At 40.9% G+C, this 17107-nt stretch overlaps 1 protein-coding gene across 1 annotated transcript in view; it reads left to right on the top strand.

Moving 5' to 3' along the window:
• Positions 1-10202, top strand: part of LOC124149827 (mucin-12-like) — a 34030-nt gene extending 23828 nt beyond the window's left edge. Inside the window, exons 5-7 of the mRNA XM_048381554.1 lie at positions 7917-8216; positions 8742-9341; positions 9640-10202. Of these exons, the coding sequence (XP_048237511.1) occupies positions 7917-8216; positions 8742-9341; positions 9640-10202 (1463 nt within the window). The remainder of the gene's footprint in view (positions 1-7916; positions 8217-8741; positions 9342-9639) is intronic.
• The last annotated feature ends 6905 nt before the right edge of the window (positions 10203-17107 follow it).

The following is a 17107-nucleotide window of genomic DNA, read 5'->3' as shown; positions in this document are numbered from 1 at the left end:
ATCATGTTGAAAAAGACAGTACTAAATATAGAAAAACATGGCCAGTTTTAATAACTGGATGGATGTACATTTGAAAGACATAAAAATCTTACAGAATATCCTCCAATCACAGCCTGCAGATATCTCTCGATCTGCACTGAAAACCGCACTATCCAAACTGGTTCTGATTTGGTGTAGTAGAACCTATAGACTCACTAAATCGTATGTTGCTTCCCAAACAGAGCGTTCCCATGCATTGTCCCCGCTGTTCCATTTCAGTGAGGCTGGATGGTGGAGGCCCCCCACCAGTTCTCGTTGCCTCCCTCCTTCTTTCAGCTTCTTTTTTCCTTGTTTGATTCCTGATGGAACAAAATGTATAAATAAGCAAACACACCTCGGATTACCAGTATAAACAAGTTTTCTCTATATTTAGTAACAGCTAAGTATGAATGTTTCACTGAACATATATGTCAGGACAAGCACATGTTTTATACCATGCAATGAGTATTTGTTTACATAAAATGATATTATGTTCAAAATTGTTCTGTGTGTGTACACATACTTGTTATTCCATCCACTTCTTTTTAACATCTTTCGTCAGTCTCTTGACACCACTGATTGCATTAATGCTGAAACAAGATCAGTGAACTTTAATATATTGTCAAGAAAGAAAAGTAATAGAGTGAAGGGTTAGAACTCCAAACTCCTAGCAACATAATGTATCGAGAGAATGTCTCGTCTAAAATACGGCTAGAGTGGTGTCCCTTTCTAAGTGTCAAAATGCCTGCCCGTGTCACGACAGCGCTAGTTCCAGCTTATGTATATCCTTTGCATCAAGTTATTACCAAAGACGGGTTGATGAAGTAACACCCTGTTGACAGGTTGGTGAGATAGTCTACACATACATACAGATATTTACCGTCAGAATGCTTTCCCCGCCCTGCCATTTTCAACATAAAACATCGATGTCTTACGTGATCATTATTTACACATTTGTACTCCAGTTTACACCAGACATATGACACCCAGTTCACAATCGTGTTCATATGTTGTCACCTTACCTCGTATTTATTTTAAACCAACCATCAAATATCAACCCTAAGCTTCGCCGTCGAGGTAAACAAGAAAAAGGTGACCGGAAATAACGTGTTTCACGGGCTTGAACTCGGCAAACGTTTCTGATTGGCTAAAATAAAAATTAGTGGATCTTAATATTAGCACACAGTGAAGGGACGGAAATTCAAAACCGTCAATGGTAAGCCTTCTTGCAAAATGTTGGGGTTGACAAGGAAATCTACAGCATAATTAAACATTTCGAAGCAGATTATCATTGACTGTCTTGAATTTCCCTCCCTTTACCATGTGCTAACATTATGATACACAATTTAACCAATCAGAAACGTTTGCTGAATTCAAGCACGTGTAGCGCCGTAATTTCCGGCCACCTTTTACCTGTTTACATCAGTGGCGCAGCATAGAGCTGACATTTGATGGTTGTTTTAAAATAAATACGAGGTAAGGGGACCACAGATGAACATGATTGTGTAGCCTATGGTTTTTTTAGCAGGTGCCAATAGGTTGAAATAAGTGACATTCATATTACATGCGATATCGTGCTGTGATTCGAACCGAGTGCGAAATCTTGAATAAGAAACAAGATGGCGGGTATCACTCCTTGTCTCTATATATATAGAGGCGTGTAATTTTTTACTATCCGAATATATTATGTTATACACGCTATCATCGAGTTCCTGTGTGTGAAATCAAGCAGTGCGCTTTGTATACAGTGGTACGAACTGATTGTGAATGATGGACGACGGTTCGAATCCCGATTCGCCCCAATCATGTTCATAGGTTTGTCAGCATCATACCAGTGATCGTGGGTTTCACCGAGGTGGTAAGCGTCTGAGACTTGCATCACTTCGAGGTTTCCTCCCACATTAAGCTGACACGCCGTGATATAACTGGAATAATGTCACTCACACGCTTGCGTAAATGGCCTGAGGACAACCAAACACAAACGTCTTGTCACAACTGACTCACAATGTTCCAGTCAATACCATGACAACCCAGCAGCAAAGGCAGAGCCGCGGACAGAATGGTTAATGGCTTATTCATAACTTACTTAAATCTGGTCGTGTTCATGTTTGATAGACTATTTAATTATACAGGCGAGTGGTGGCATTGTGTCCTCGACCACAACCCTTGGTACTGAAGTCAGCTCTGCCGAGGATGTCACGGAAAGTTGGCGCCCTGTGATTAGATAACGACTGACATGTCTTTCACCCCGAATCATTCTGCATCAAATCAAACCATACACAGCGACATAACTATAATTTTGAATGACATTCATGTGAATAGAAAACACTGATTGCTGAAAGGTTCACTGACATATGCTCAGCGTGTGTCTTGATATATATTTGAAGCCAGAAATGTCTCCTTAAAATGTCACCCATTCCTGCATTCAGTTGGTAGTCATGAGCTGACGGGAGTATTTAGGTATGAGTCAGACCAACCCATTTCACAGCTGCGTATTCCTTTGAATATGAAACTAAGCTGGATGTAGTGCGCAAGGTTCACAAAACATATGGTCATCTCTGTGTGAACATTTTATTAATGTCAGGAAAACGAATAGTCCATTGACTATCCTAAACATTGATAGCATTATTTACACGTCTAGACGTATTTTAGAATCTCACCCGAGTGTCTTTTGATATCAAATATATCAACACGAGTTGATAAAAGTGGGAAAACTCCGAGGCCGAGGCTACTTTTATCAACAAGTGTTGATATATTTGATATCAATAGACACGAGGGTGAGATTTTATTTATCATCCAACATCATTCTTCCAACTTTTTCACTTTGTAGACAGTAATAAGCAGTGTCTTACGTGTAAAAAGTACTGCTAACAGCTTTAGTAGTAGAGCCATTAGTGATGTCCTTTGATTGTGACGTCATGGTAACCAATGACGTCACAATTGTCTGCAAAGCATTGTGATGCCATGTCATTGCAGCGATATCTACAGTGTAGATATCGCTTGATCTCACCCAAGCGATATCTCCTGTGGGAGCCAGTTTTGGATGATAACGTATTTATTAATATGCTCCATTTTCTTGAGAAATCCAGATTCGACCTCATTATGTTTCGAGGTTTGTCTGCACCAACCCGTTCTCGTTGGTTTAACCAAAGTGGTAAACGCCTAGACATACATCACTTCGAACTTTCCTCCCACATCAAGATGGCACACCGTGATACAACTAGAATACTGTCCGAAGCGGCGTTAAACCCCACGCATACACTCACAGTTATCAGAATTTGAAGTTGGAAGAAAATGGTTGAAATAACCATAGGTTTAATACGCCCCAAGGTATATGAGAATGAAAATCGAGCGCACACTATTCCATTTGGGTAATAATGTAGCAGTTTGATTATGCTTAAAGGTGTGGCTATGGCATATTATAATTATTATTTATTATTAATCTCTACCCGCAGCCGAGAAAACGATAGGGTCTTCTCTCAGAAGCGCTATCTGTCAAACCCAATCAGAACTTTTCGGAGAATGTGAAGACTCCCCAACACTGCAGCCTTCTGCATTACCCAGATTGTCAGAAGGGCTGTATTCCTGGTAGCAAACCCGTGTACTCTCCTAATGTCAGTCAACAGATTGGGAGGTACCAAACCTAAGGCACCGAGAACAATTTTGGAGTCAGACAGCTTGGTACATGTACTTGGGATGCAAGCGTGACATTTCGAAAACGAGGTCCGCATATTTGCCATGTTTTTGCTGAATCTTTCAAATCACAGTGTCAAAAGGGACCGAAAATTCAATGATATAAATGATTTCATTGGATTTTTCAAAAAGGACAAGATCAAGTTTGTTGGCCTGGATACGTCTGAGGCTATAAACGGGCCTTTTCCCCAAAAAATTGTATTTATCATTTTCCATGAAACCCTCCACATATTTCGGGTCGTACCATAGATGGACCAATGATCGAGCTACACCATCATGTCGCTTAAGATACTGTGTTTGTGCCAAAGCCGGGCATCCACTGACAATGTGTTGGACAGTCTCATTACATCTACATTTCATATTAAAATTTTGATGCAAAATCACAAATTGACGGTTTCGAGTGGGAAGTGAATCGTCCTTAGCAGGATTGCTGATCTTCACAACACATTACACATTATCTCCATGCAGTGATCCTTCAGATAGCCTTTCCTTGAAAAACTGAGTCTGGGCCGATTTGATGTGGCACTTCGCTTGGTTGACACTTGGTCTTGTTGAGAGCATCGAACGCTATCTTAATCGATATGTTTCAGATATTTGATTGGAAGAAAAACAAAAGGCCCTACGTATCGATGAACAAATTGTTCAATATATCTGAAAAAGAGAATGTGTTTTTCCCTTATACTGTAAGAAATCAATGAGGACAGAACCGATGAAAAAGATTACAGCTGCCGGAATGACTTTAGGACATACGGTCGGATGTAAATGAAGTAAAAATAGAAGCAATTCTAAAGGCGAATGTATGTGAAGTGTAAGCTGTTAAGTCAAATTGTAAATACGGATCTATAACAGCTGAACATAAAAGGACCATCTCGGTGATAATACTGAAAAAATGATGCCATCTATGCTTAATGCTCACACTTTCAGCAGAAAAAACAAAGCTGACATGTGATATGGCATAGCAGTCGGCGTGTTGCGTCATACATAATTAATGATATTTACAAATGAACTCACATGTGATTGATGAATATGTAAGGGAGGTCGATTTAAGTTACGAGCAATGACAAAAAACACTGCCAGTACACTGCCAGCAACATGACAAAAATTAAATTAGAACCAAAGACTGGGATATAGCTGAAGACACGTCTGGCGATAATAGAAGGATTTATACGATGTAAGGTAGAAGAAATGTAGAACGTAAAACGATAAAACAACTTTTCCATGATCATAAGCAATATTTGGTAAAAGCAGAATGCATTCCGCCTATATAATGATCATGTGTAAGACACTATCTAAAAGTGATATTACCAGGTGTGTGCCAAATTAATGCAAGCCAAGAGTTCACCTGAACAGACACAGGAACATATGTTACAAGACAAGACAAAATATGGAATTGCATCAGACATGGTTTTGTTTACTGATGGGTCAGATTTGGAAATTTTCCCCACATGTTCACAACAAAACTTTTTTGGTAACCTTTGACGCCCCTTGAGTCGGGTAAATAAAAGAGCAAGAGTCTTCAGCGGCAGCGTCAACCGTCATATAGAAAGACGTGCCTACACGTTTTCTTTGATGCCATATTGTCCATCCTACAGTGACCTCTTTGACCTCCATGTTCTTGCGCTTCCTTGATGCTATACTTTTCATGGTATAAGGAGACGTTCTGGTCGTTGACCTACCAGGGTTGATTAGTTCCGAGCCTCACGAAGAAGGCTTTACGTAATAGTTAAATCTTTTTATAGTGGTATGTCATGTCATAGAGGTATATCCACAAACGCTAAATCAATTGAGCAAATGTTTTCGCGGTGATAAGCCAGTAAAATAAGCAGGTATCTGTTTCCTTTGAAAAATGGACAAACTTAAGGAATCTCCAGTAATAAAGTACTTGCAGACAAAGGGGTAACCCCAGGAGCCATCCATGAAAATATGTGAACAACGCCAGGGAAGGAGAGAAATGATATACGATATGGTGATGGACGATCGGCGAATGACTGAGCGTCATGCTGCTAGTTCAGTAGGCACATTGCATTATCACAGAAACTTTGGCAATGAGGAAGTTATCAGCTTGTTGTGTTCCAAAGCCCCAGGCACAACGTACGTCGTGATAATCCAGAAATGTTCCTCCAACGATTTGTGGCCATGGATGAAACCTGGATTCACCACTTCTAGTCGGAGTTCAAATAACAAGCAAAACAGTGGAAGTCTTTGACATGACCACCACCAAAGAAGGTTAAGACTGTCCCATCAGCTGGACACTTTATGGCTTCCGTGTTCTGAGATGCCGAGGGTGTCATCATGGTGGACTATCTTCCAAAAGGCCAGACAATAAACGGAAGATATTATGCTGCACTTATGAGGTAATAACGGGATGAAATTAAGGCTGAGAGACGTAAGCTTAGAAAAGGTCTGCTCGCCCATTGCGCAAGTCATTGCTACAATCCACGAGTTTTGAACTCCTCCTAATTACAGTTGAATCACAAATGTGTCAAAGTGTGAGGAATCGCTGAAGACACCGGGAACTGCAATTCGCTGCCCTGAAGACACCGGGAACTGTAATTCGCTGCCCTGAAGACACCGGGAACTGCAATTCGCTGCCCTGAAGACACCGGGAACTGCAATTTGCTGCCCTGAAGACACTGGGAACTGCAATTCGCTGCCCTGAAGACACCGGGAACTGCAATTCGCTGCCCTGAAGACACCGGGAACTGCAATTCGCTGCCCTGAAGACACCGGGAACCGCAATTCGCTGCCCTAAGGAAACCGGGAACTGCAATTCGCTGCCCTGAAGACAAAGAACTTATTCGTTCATCAAAAGTTTGTAATTTGTTAATATTCATAATTATTTTGGTAGTACATGCACATAATTTGTCGAAAAGATATATCTTCTCCCGCTGGGATATATGATATTCAAATTGAACAGACGCAATTCACACAACAGGGTTACTATCAGTTAGCTGTTTTCCCCGGAAACACTACGGGGAAGCAATACCGGAAATTTCAAATGTTAGCCATAATGAGGTGCTGGTAGATGTGTTGATACGCTTACCTAACAGACCACACCAGATTGATCAGCCTAATGCATTCCCCAGACACTAACCAACAGTTTCTTTTCGGATCTACTACCGCCCATGAAATGACAATATGATATCCACGTTCTGTATACGTCAACAATTTATAGTCGGATGTATATACATTTGTGACAACCGAGCTTCAAAAGACTTTATTTGAATTTCTACCTCAGACAAATGCCACCGTGTCAACATAATAAACCTTTACCTTTTCCACCTAATCCCTCAACAAAACAATTCCAGACAGCTTCTTGCCAACGTATGGAGATACTCATATGTCTGGCTCTTGTGGCCAGTTCATTATATTGTAAAACATCCAGCTGAAAACGTTATCTTTTCGAAAATAACGTTTTATTCGATATATTTTTATGGCCCGAATCTCTGTAAACTTGCTTGACCGTGACATATTGATACTGGTGCTAAGACAGGATTCGTGTATATGATTTGCCTATACACTTGATTGTATTCCCGCTAGGGCTTGATTTATTGCAAATTAGGTGTCTATTATGCACTGTGGCGATCAATATAATCTGCTCAACTTGCAATATATTGTTGTCAGAGCACAGCTCAAGGACGAAATTGCCCATGAAGACGAGACACCCCGTTTCAAAGAAGCATAACTTTACAAACGTCTTCCTTCAACTGGCCTCTGGTTTTTGTAAGTCTTTGATCACCTCGCGTATCCTGATTTCTTTTGATAACTTTCAAGAAAAAACAAAGTGTAGAAGGTTAATTGGTTTGTGTAGATTTGTCGGTGCTGCTCAGGCAAGGGTCAATTCATAACCATCCGTAATGATGGCAAGATTTATTACAGCACAACCACATACCGGTGCTGCTCAGGCAAGGGTCAATCCATAACCATCCGTAATGATGGCAAGAGATATTACAGCACAACCACATACCGGTGCTGCTCAGGCAAGGGTCAATCCATAACCATCCGTAATGATGGCAAGATTTATTACAGCACAACCACATACCGGTGCTGCTCAGGCAAGGGTCAATCCATAACCATCCGTAATGATGGCAAGATTTATTACAGCACAACCACATACCGGTGCTGCTCAGGCTAGGGTCAATCCATAACCATCCGTAATGATGGCAAGAGATATTACAGCACAACCACATACCGGTGCTGCTCAGGCAAGGGTCAATCCATAACCATCCGTAATGATGGCAAGAGATATTACAGCACAACCACATACCGGTGCTGCTCAGGCAAGGGTCAATCCATAACCATCCGTAATGATGGCAAGAGATATTACAGCACAACCACATACCGGTGCTGCTCAGGCAAGGGTCAATCCATGACCATCCGTAATGATGGCAAGAGATATTACAGCACAACCACATACCGGTGCTGCTCAGGCAAGGGTCAATCCATAACCATCCGTAATGATGGCAAGAGATATTACAGCACAACCACATACCGGTGCTGCTCAGGTAAGGGTCAATCCATAACCATCCGTAATGATGGCAAGAGATATTATAGCACAACCACATACCGGTGCTGCTCAGGCAAGGGTCAATCCATGACCATCCGTAATGATGGCAAGAGATATTACAGCACAACCACATACCGGTGCTGCTCAGGCAAGGGTCAATCCATAACCATCCGTAATGATGGCAAGATTTATTACAGCACAACCACATACCGGTGCTGTTCAGGCAAGGGTCAATCCATAACCATCCGTAATGATGGCAAGAGATATTACAGCACAACCACATACCGGTGCTGCTCAGGCAAGGGTTAATCCATAACCATCCGTAATGATGGCAAGAGATATTACAGCACAACCACATACCGGTGCTGCTCAGGCAAGGGTCAATCCATAACCATCCGTAATGATGGCAAGATTTATTACAGCACAACCACATACCGGTGCTGCTCAGGCTAGGGTCAATCCATAACCATCCGTAATGATGGCAAGAGATATTACAGCACAACCACATACCGGTGCTGCTCAGGCAAGGGTCAATCCATAACCATCCGTAATGATGGCAAGAGATATTACAGCACAACCACATACCGGTGCTGCTCAGGCAAGGGTCAATCCATAACAATCCGTAATGATGGCAAGAGATATTACAGCACAACCACATACCGGTACTGCTCAGGCAAGGGTCAATCCATAACCATCCGTAATGATGGCAAGAGATATTACAGCACAACCACATACCGGTGCTGCTCAGGCAAGGGTCAATCCATGACCATCCGTAATGATGGCAAGAGATATTACAGCACAACCACATACCGGTGCTGCTCAGGCAAGGGTCAATCCATAACCATCCGTAATGATGGCAAGAGATATTACAGCACAACCACATACCGGTGCTGCTCAGGCAAGGGTCAATCCATAACCATCCGTAATGATGGCAAGAGATATTACAGCACAACCACATACCGGTGCTGCTCAGGCAAGGGTCAATCCATGACCATCCGTAATGATGGCAAGAGATATTACAGCACAACCACATACCGGTGCTGCTCAGGCAAGGGTCAATCCATGACCATCCGTAATGATGGCAAGAGATATTACAGCACAACCACATACCGGTGCTGCTCAGGCAAGGGTCAATCCATAACCATCCGTAATGATGGCAAGAGATATTACAGCACAACCACATACCGGTACTGCTAAGGCAAGGGTCAATTCATAGCCATCCGTAATGATGGCAAGAGATATTACAGCACAACCACATACCGGTGCTGCTCAGGCAAGGGTCAATTCATATCCATCCGTGATGATGGCAAGAGCTTTACAGCACAACCACATACCGGTGCTGCTCAGGCAAGGGTCAATTTATATCCATCCGTGATGATGGCAAGAGCTTTACAGCACAACCACATACCGGTGCTGCTCAGGCAAGGGTCAATTCATAGCCATCCGTAATGATGGCAAGATTTATTACAGCACAACCACATACCGGTGCTGCTCAGGCAAGGGTCAAATCATAGCCATCCGTAATGATGGCAAGATTTATTACAGCACAACCACATACCGGTGCTGCTCAGGCAAGGGTCAATTCATAACCATCCGTAATGATGGCAAGAGATATTACAGCACAACCACATACCGGTGCTGCTCAGGCAAGGGTCAATTCATAACCATCCGTAATGATGGCAAGAGATATTACAGCACAACCACACGCCGGTGCTGCTCAGGCAAGGGTCAATTCATATCCATCCGTAATGATGGCAAGATTTATTACAGCACAACCACATACCGGTGCTGCTCAGGCAAGGGTCAATTCATATCCATCCGTGATGATGGCAAGAGATATTACAGCACAACCACACACCGGTGCTGCTCAGGCAAGGGTCAATTCATAGCCATCCGTGATGATGGCAAGAGATATTACGGCACAACCACATACCGGTGCTCAAGGTTGTTTGGGCACATTTCGTCTAACCTGTATCCCACATAGGCCCAAGCACCCCATTGCTAGTCGAAAGATGCCTCTGGGACATGGCCGATGTGCGCGGGTCGTTCTTTAATGTTTTCAGACACGGGATTGTCTGGCCAACTTAAGTATTTCCAGTCCGTCTGAAAATTTAGTGTTGCAGTATAGACTAGGTTCTGCCGATCGGTAGTAACACCGATGGTTGTTTTTTTCGAAAACAATTCGGTTTGTTCGAATTGTGGATCATCATAACGTTATGCTTGTATTACATTGATTGCCAATGTCAATGTGTATAGAAGTCACTCCCAAATTAATTACATTTCTGACGTGCATGGTTACAGAATGAGAATTTGGTCGATTTAGTTCTATGACTGGAACAAGAACTGCTACTTCACTCAGGGGTACTGGTATTCGCTCTTGTCTGCCTAATCATGCTGACAGGCTGTGATATTACTGAAACACTGCTGGTAAATGATAAAACATCACTTTCACTTCCAGACAGTGAATGATAAAACATCACTTTCACTTCCAGACAGTGAATGATAAAACATCACTTTCTCTTTCAGATGGGGAATGATAAAACATCACTTTCACTTTCAGAGGGGGAATGATCAAACATCACTTTCAGTTTCAGATGGGGAATGATAAAACATCACTTTCAGTTTCAGATGGGGAATGATAAAACATCACTTTCAGTTTCAGATGGGGAATGATAAAACATCACTTTCAGTTTCAGAGGGGGAATGATAAAACATCACTTTCAGTTTCAGAGGGGGAATGATAAAACATCACTTTCAGTTTCAGATGGGAAATGATAAAACATCACTTTCTCTTTCAGATGAGGAATGATAAAACATCACTTTCAGTTTCAGATGGGGAATGATAAAACATCACTTTCAGTTTCAGATGGGGAATGATAAAACATCACTTTCACTTTCAGAGGGGGAATGATAAAACATCACTTTCAGTTTCAGATGGGGAATGATAAAACATCACTATCAGTTTCAGAGGGGGAATGATAAAACATCACTTTCAGTTTCAGAGGGGGAATGATAAAACATCACTTTCAGTTTCAGATGGGAAATGATAAAACATCACTTTCTCTTTCAGATGAGGAATGATAAAACATCACTTTCAGTTTCAGATGGGGAATGATAAAACATCACTTTCAGTTTCAGATGGGGAATGATAAAACATCACTTTCTCTTTCAGATGGGAATGATAAAACATCACTTTCTCTTTCAGATGGATAATGATAAAGTTGTAAGTGCAATGCCGTTGGATTCTTCACATGTTTATCTGTTTGATTACCAAATGTGTTATAGTTATTTAGAGCGTTAAAGGGATAACCCCATATTGTGGGCTACGTGTATGATAAACACCAACGTTTGATCGCGATAGCAGTCACACCCCTGCTGTTTTGTAAAAGTACATTTCTATCATTCATCAAGAAATGAGCATATATGGGCGCCCTACACCACAACAGATGTTTTGACTTTCTTCAACGTTTAACAGTTATTATTTCAAGTTTATGTCTTGATTGAAGAAGCCGAGACAATCAACAAGTCATTAATCGTCGCAGAAACTAGTATCTTTTAGTATTTACACCGCAACTCATCAGGACCTAATTGAACAATGGCGTCAAATGTGATCGATCAAACAACCACTGGTTAACGTGTTCCTCTTGCTCTACTATGGCTGCCACTTGACCCCGAATTGACCCGACCGGAACCAATTGCCGCATTTATCTCGCAGCAAATCATAACGGGGCGTTTTAGTGGCCGATTACGTGTGATTTACGGAAGTTGTGAATTCTTTCGATATAAAACGGCTGATTCGGCAGACAAAATTTCAATTTACTGCCCCACATGCCCTGATCCCAGGCAATATACTTCATTACCGATATTCCCCTTTATTGCAATTTCAATTTTCACGAAACATGCCTTGGCGATTACTTTGGAAATAGTGTGTATTAACTACGCCGTTTGCAGAACCCAATGTAAATTGTCATTCCTGAAGGATATAACAATGTTTAAAGAGTTGAATGCGGGGCAGTGACAGTTGTCCTCGGAATCTTCCAGCATTGCTGATTTACAATCAGGCACAAGGAAGCGTTGATTTTATGGGTAACATATATTACTTCTATTTGATTTTTACGTTGCTGAATGCTAATATCTACATTATTCTCCTTCCCGACCATTGCCTCCAGGAATGCGAGCGAGCATTATATAATTCAATAAATCACAAATGCGAAGAAAGTAGAATCGCTCCTTGTAAAACCGCTACCAGACGGAATGGCTTATTCTAAGTCCATAAAACCATGGAATTCGGTCACGAAATCAGAGTAATTTTCGAGGTCATGGTTGTGTGTTCGTGAAATAAAGGTCGAAATGAGCCTTGAACTATTATCGCTTTTGGCAGTCAAGTGGACTACTGTCACCTCAATTTGCTGTACAGCGTTGCGCCCCTTAAACACACAACGATTCACCCTTATAATGGTCCAGCAGCTCATGATCATGCCTTTGGTGTCAACATTTCACAACTTTTGAGGTACAATCCAGCATTCTCTTTCTCTAAAGATTTCAAAGAGTGTCATACGACTCTTGTTCAAAAGTTGCTTGATCAAGGTCTCAACATCCAGGGCCCCAGTAAACTTCAAAACGTTTTATGATAGACAAGTGGAGGTTTCCAGAGATGATTCATCAGTGACAAAAATGATGTCCGATGCAATTCCCTATTTTGACTTGTAGAATATGTTCCCATGTTTTAGGTGAACAATTGATTTGCCTTTGCATGTATCTGTGATGGGTGCCAGGGTGGGGCAAGATACGCCCCCATACACCTGGTATCATACTATTTGATGGTGATTCACAGACAGAAGCTCATGATAAAGTCAGAATCGTGCAATTGACTCTACTTTTAACAGAGATATCTTATCTATACGGAAAGGGCTTTGTCGCTTATATTCTCATGCCCGTGTTCATGGTTTTACCAAGAAGGCAAACGTCACTTACTGTGGGCTTTCCTCCAAAATTAAACTGATAAGCAGCTTAAAAGTCAACTCACCTACTCTCTGACTCTACATTTAGATAAGCCTTGATTACGACTTTATATCAATATGCCATGACACGACGTCATCATGTTATGACGTCAAACAACGCCATGACGAAGCTCACATGAGAGGAGCGACTGTAGCACTCTCCTAAATTGCTACAGATTAACTTCAAACTCACTTGCCTCTACTGACAACATCCTTTATGTGCCACATGTAACCTGAGATGCAGCTATTACGAAAGGTGCCGAAAGGCGTGGTCTCTTCAGTGACAGGTGGTGGCACCGGTGAGAAGGTCATACCCTGTCCGTAATATCCCTCGCCTGTCAGGCCAGGGTTATTACAGAGTTATCTTAGACGTACAGATACAGACGTCAAAGAAGTTGTGTAATCAGTTAGAAGAAGAACCCCAGCATTGTTATGCACGGTAAGTCATTAAGTCTGACACACAACTATATCCTTGGGCAGTAAGTTACCAGTTGTTCTATATCCCTCAATTCTCCAAAAGAGAGACAATGTCACATAAGTCATCCAAGAGTCTGAAAATAATCTCTAGTCAGAAACATACAATAGTTGTTCAGGCAAGTAATCTTAAAAAGCTCATTCCAGTTAACGTGTTACAGTTGTGGTGGAAAAACACCTTTGAGAAGAAGTAAATGATGACATGAAGATATATTTACTGAAGTATTGCATTATGTGGTACCGAATCTTGCCCTTTTCTACAGCGACTTGTCCAATGTTGTATCTCTGCATGTGATACAATACAGCTATTAGAGTTTTTCAGTGCATGTGTGCATGTTTATCATTGTATTCACATATATATAGTACCAGCTGCCACATATAAAAATATTATCAAGAATATAGTATGTTCTCTATATGAAGAGAATGGCTCACTTCAACACATGACCAACATGTAATATATTGTCAGTAAGCGCCGCCCGCAACTCGCTATCATATTGAAAAGAGATTCTTGCAAATACTCACGTACTTGATGTTTTTATTCTTTGAAAAAACATTATTTGTTTCTGAGCAAAGCTATGTTCTTTGGTTTCACAATTTATAGCCCAGAGCAACATAATGGATCACGAAAGAGAGAGCCAGTTAGCGTAACCTTGATAAATTGTGAGTTCTCAACGTTTCTTATTGAGTTATTATTCACATGCAACAGTTTGATTTTTGTCAAACCATTATTCACCATTTTATAGCATCTGGAAGTTAAATGAAACATCTTCCCATGATATAAAACTGTTCAGTATCCACATAAACATATTTTCTTTAAACAAACTTCAAGTATTTGCAAGCAGCTGAAGTGTATATTTGTCATTGTTAGCCACAATCCAATGGTAAAGGTTTGTAGTTTGACAGGGGAACCTAAACAAATTGCAAAACCCTCTTTATGTCTCCAATGTATCCACATAAACAGGACGTCATGATGAAATCGTGACTCCATCGAATGAGCTGGCCCTGTATGCCGGATCAGATGTTAATGTGTTATCGCTTGGAGCCACTGTGTGGCTCGAAATTATCTCAGCACATTTTTTTGTTTAGCTTACAAAATCGAAATGAGTCAACACGACTCATCCAATTAAGTCCCCTTGACAGGGATCGGGCGCGTATCGATGTGTGAATGTTTGTTTTGAGTATTAGTGTACAGAAACTAACGTCCCAATATTCCCGAGTCTTGTTCCATCATGTAATCTTAGCTCTAAGACCCCCGTCATTCCCTTACTCCAATAAAGAGTTACAAGAGCGCTCAGATTACTAATGTAGAACGGACCCTGGACCCACTAGCACAAAACAACATAAGCGCTTCGACGACTGTAAACCAGTAGCGCAGCAGTTGATTGGCGTATACAGAACAACTTAAATTACTGTTCTGTTTGAGTTACATCTTGTGTGAGTGAGTATTGTTTATCGCCGCATCAGCAATGTTGCAGGTATTCGTGTAAGGAAATGTCTATGATCTTACCATATGTTGACAAAAGCAATACCAGTAACGTTGAAAATCACTAAAATCTCAGTCAAATATCACATTTTAAGGTAGAAAAACTTTAAATAAAGAGTTATATAGTTTGTCAAAGAGGTGTAATTTAAATATGCTATAATCAGGTGTCAGAAACTGTTCTAAAAAGTTATATAATATAAGAACATTATTATGAAAACATTGTCTAATCTGTGCAAAGTCAACACACTCAAGCAAAATGTGCTTAAAAGTAATCTGACAAAAGGGTGCAAAAGGGTGGATCTTTTCCTTCCAGTACAACAGGATAACTTCATCATGACGAGATAGTCCAGAACATCCATTGGAATGTCCTAGTTCAGGTTTAAAGGCATGAAGCTTATTGAATAGCTGTTCTTTCCATCAATTGTTCTTGTATGTATTGTCTTATAGCAGATTTTCAAGTGCAGTTTTAGCTGCAGATTCTTCTTTACAGTTGCGTAAGAGACTACTAACGGGATCAGGTGGTCAGGCTCGCTGACTTGGTTGGTGCATGTCATCGTATTCCAATTGCGTCGACCGATGTTCATGATGTCAATCACTGGATTGTCTGGTCCAGACTCAATTATTTACAGACCGCCGTCACATAGCTGGAATATTGCTGAGTGCGGCGTTAATCAACAAACAAACAAACAAAAACAAAAATCTTTACAGCTGCCTCTGATGCCAGTGTGACTCAACAAAAAAGTATATTCTTTCCACCGACAGATAGTTTTTTATGATGAATTAAACTATCAAAAAATGAAAGCATGGTCGTGTTTCCGGTTATCTATTGCCTGTAAACAGGACAAACTATCTGACAAAATTATGTAATTGCACTGGTGGGCTTTTTCAATATACTTCAGAGTAAAATAGGTCTTCAGCAACCCATGCTTGCCGTAAAAGGCGACTATGCTTATCGTAAGAGGCGACTAACGGGATCGGGTGGTAAGGCTCGCTGACTTGGTTGATGCATGCCATCTTATCCCAATTTGCCAAGATTGATGCTCATGGTGTCAATCACTGGATTGTCTGATCCAGACTCCAGAGTGCGGCGTTAAACAACAAATAAACAAACAAACTTCAGAACCAGCAAGATTCAGCAAGAGCCTGAGATTCAGTTGGAACAATGGAACGTCTATCAGTTGTACTGCTGAAACAGCGCTAGCTAATGTCTGTAAAAGCCGGTGCTGATTCTTTATCGCCGTGTTTTAATCCATCTGCATAGACACTTTTATTAGAGGGGTATCTGTGTTTAAGAAAATTGGCCAGCTCCCGTATATATGATTTGCGAGCTGAATCAATATATAACAAGCTTCGATGTGATCAGTGATTTAGAGTGGTAAAAAGTGGTTCTTGGTGCCCACCTCATTTAGTATTTGAAACAACCTCATGAATATCAAGTGTTTTTAAACATTTAGCTTTAAGATTACTAATATGCGGAATAAAAGATAATGTTGGTCAAATGTAATTCCTACAAATGTTGCTTCTTTGACAACTGTAATCGGAGTTGTATTCAAGAACAACGCTGGAGCCTTATGCATTTTGCGTTCGTTACAGAAAATGGACACAACGTGTTTCAGTTTTGAAAAAACTTGAAACCGTTTTCCAGAGACAACTTGTGTATCTTATTGAGGCATACCTGTAGTTGTCTTTTAAAGCATTCATGTTAATACCACGACATGATTGATTAAAATCGTTTAAAAATACAGAACCATCGATGTTGTCATATAAAACTTAAGCCAATCTATTGATTTCAATTCTAAAAAGTTTGACAGATAAAACACTTCCTTGGGGAACTCCCATTTCCTGATCTTAGACGTCAGAGAAAGTGGAAGCCACTCTATCTTTAAATTGTCTGTCTTCTAAAAAAACGAGCAATGAAGTGAGTCATGCAAA

The sequence above is a fragment of the Haliotis rufescens genome, unplaced genomic scaffold, assembly GCF_023055435.1.
Source record: "Haliotis rufescens isolate VD_foot unplaced genomic scaffold, xgHalRufe1.0.p SCAF_4, whole genome shotgun sequence".
Lineage (NCBI taxonomy): Eukaryota > Metazoa > Mollusca > Gastropoda > Lepetellida > Haliotidae > Haliotis > Haliotis rufescens.
This window is presented reverse-complemented; position numbering and strand designations above follow the sequence as displayed.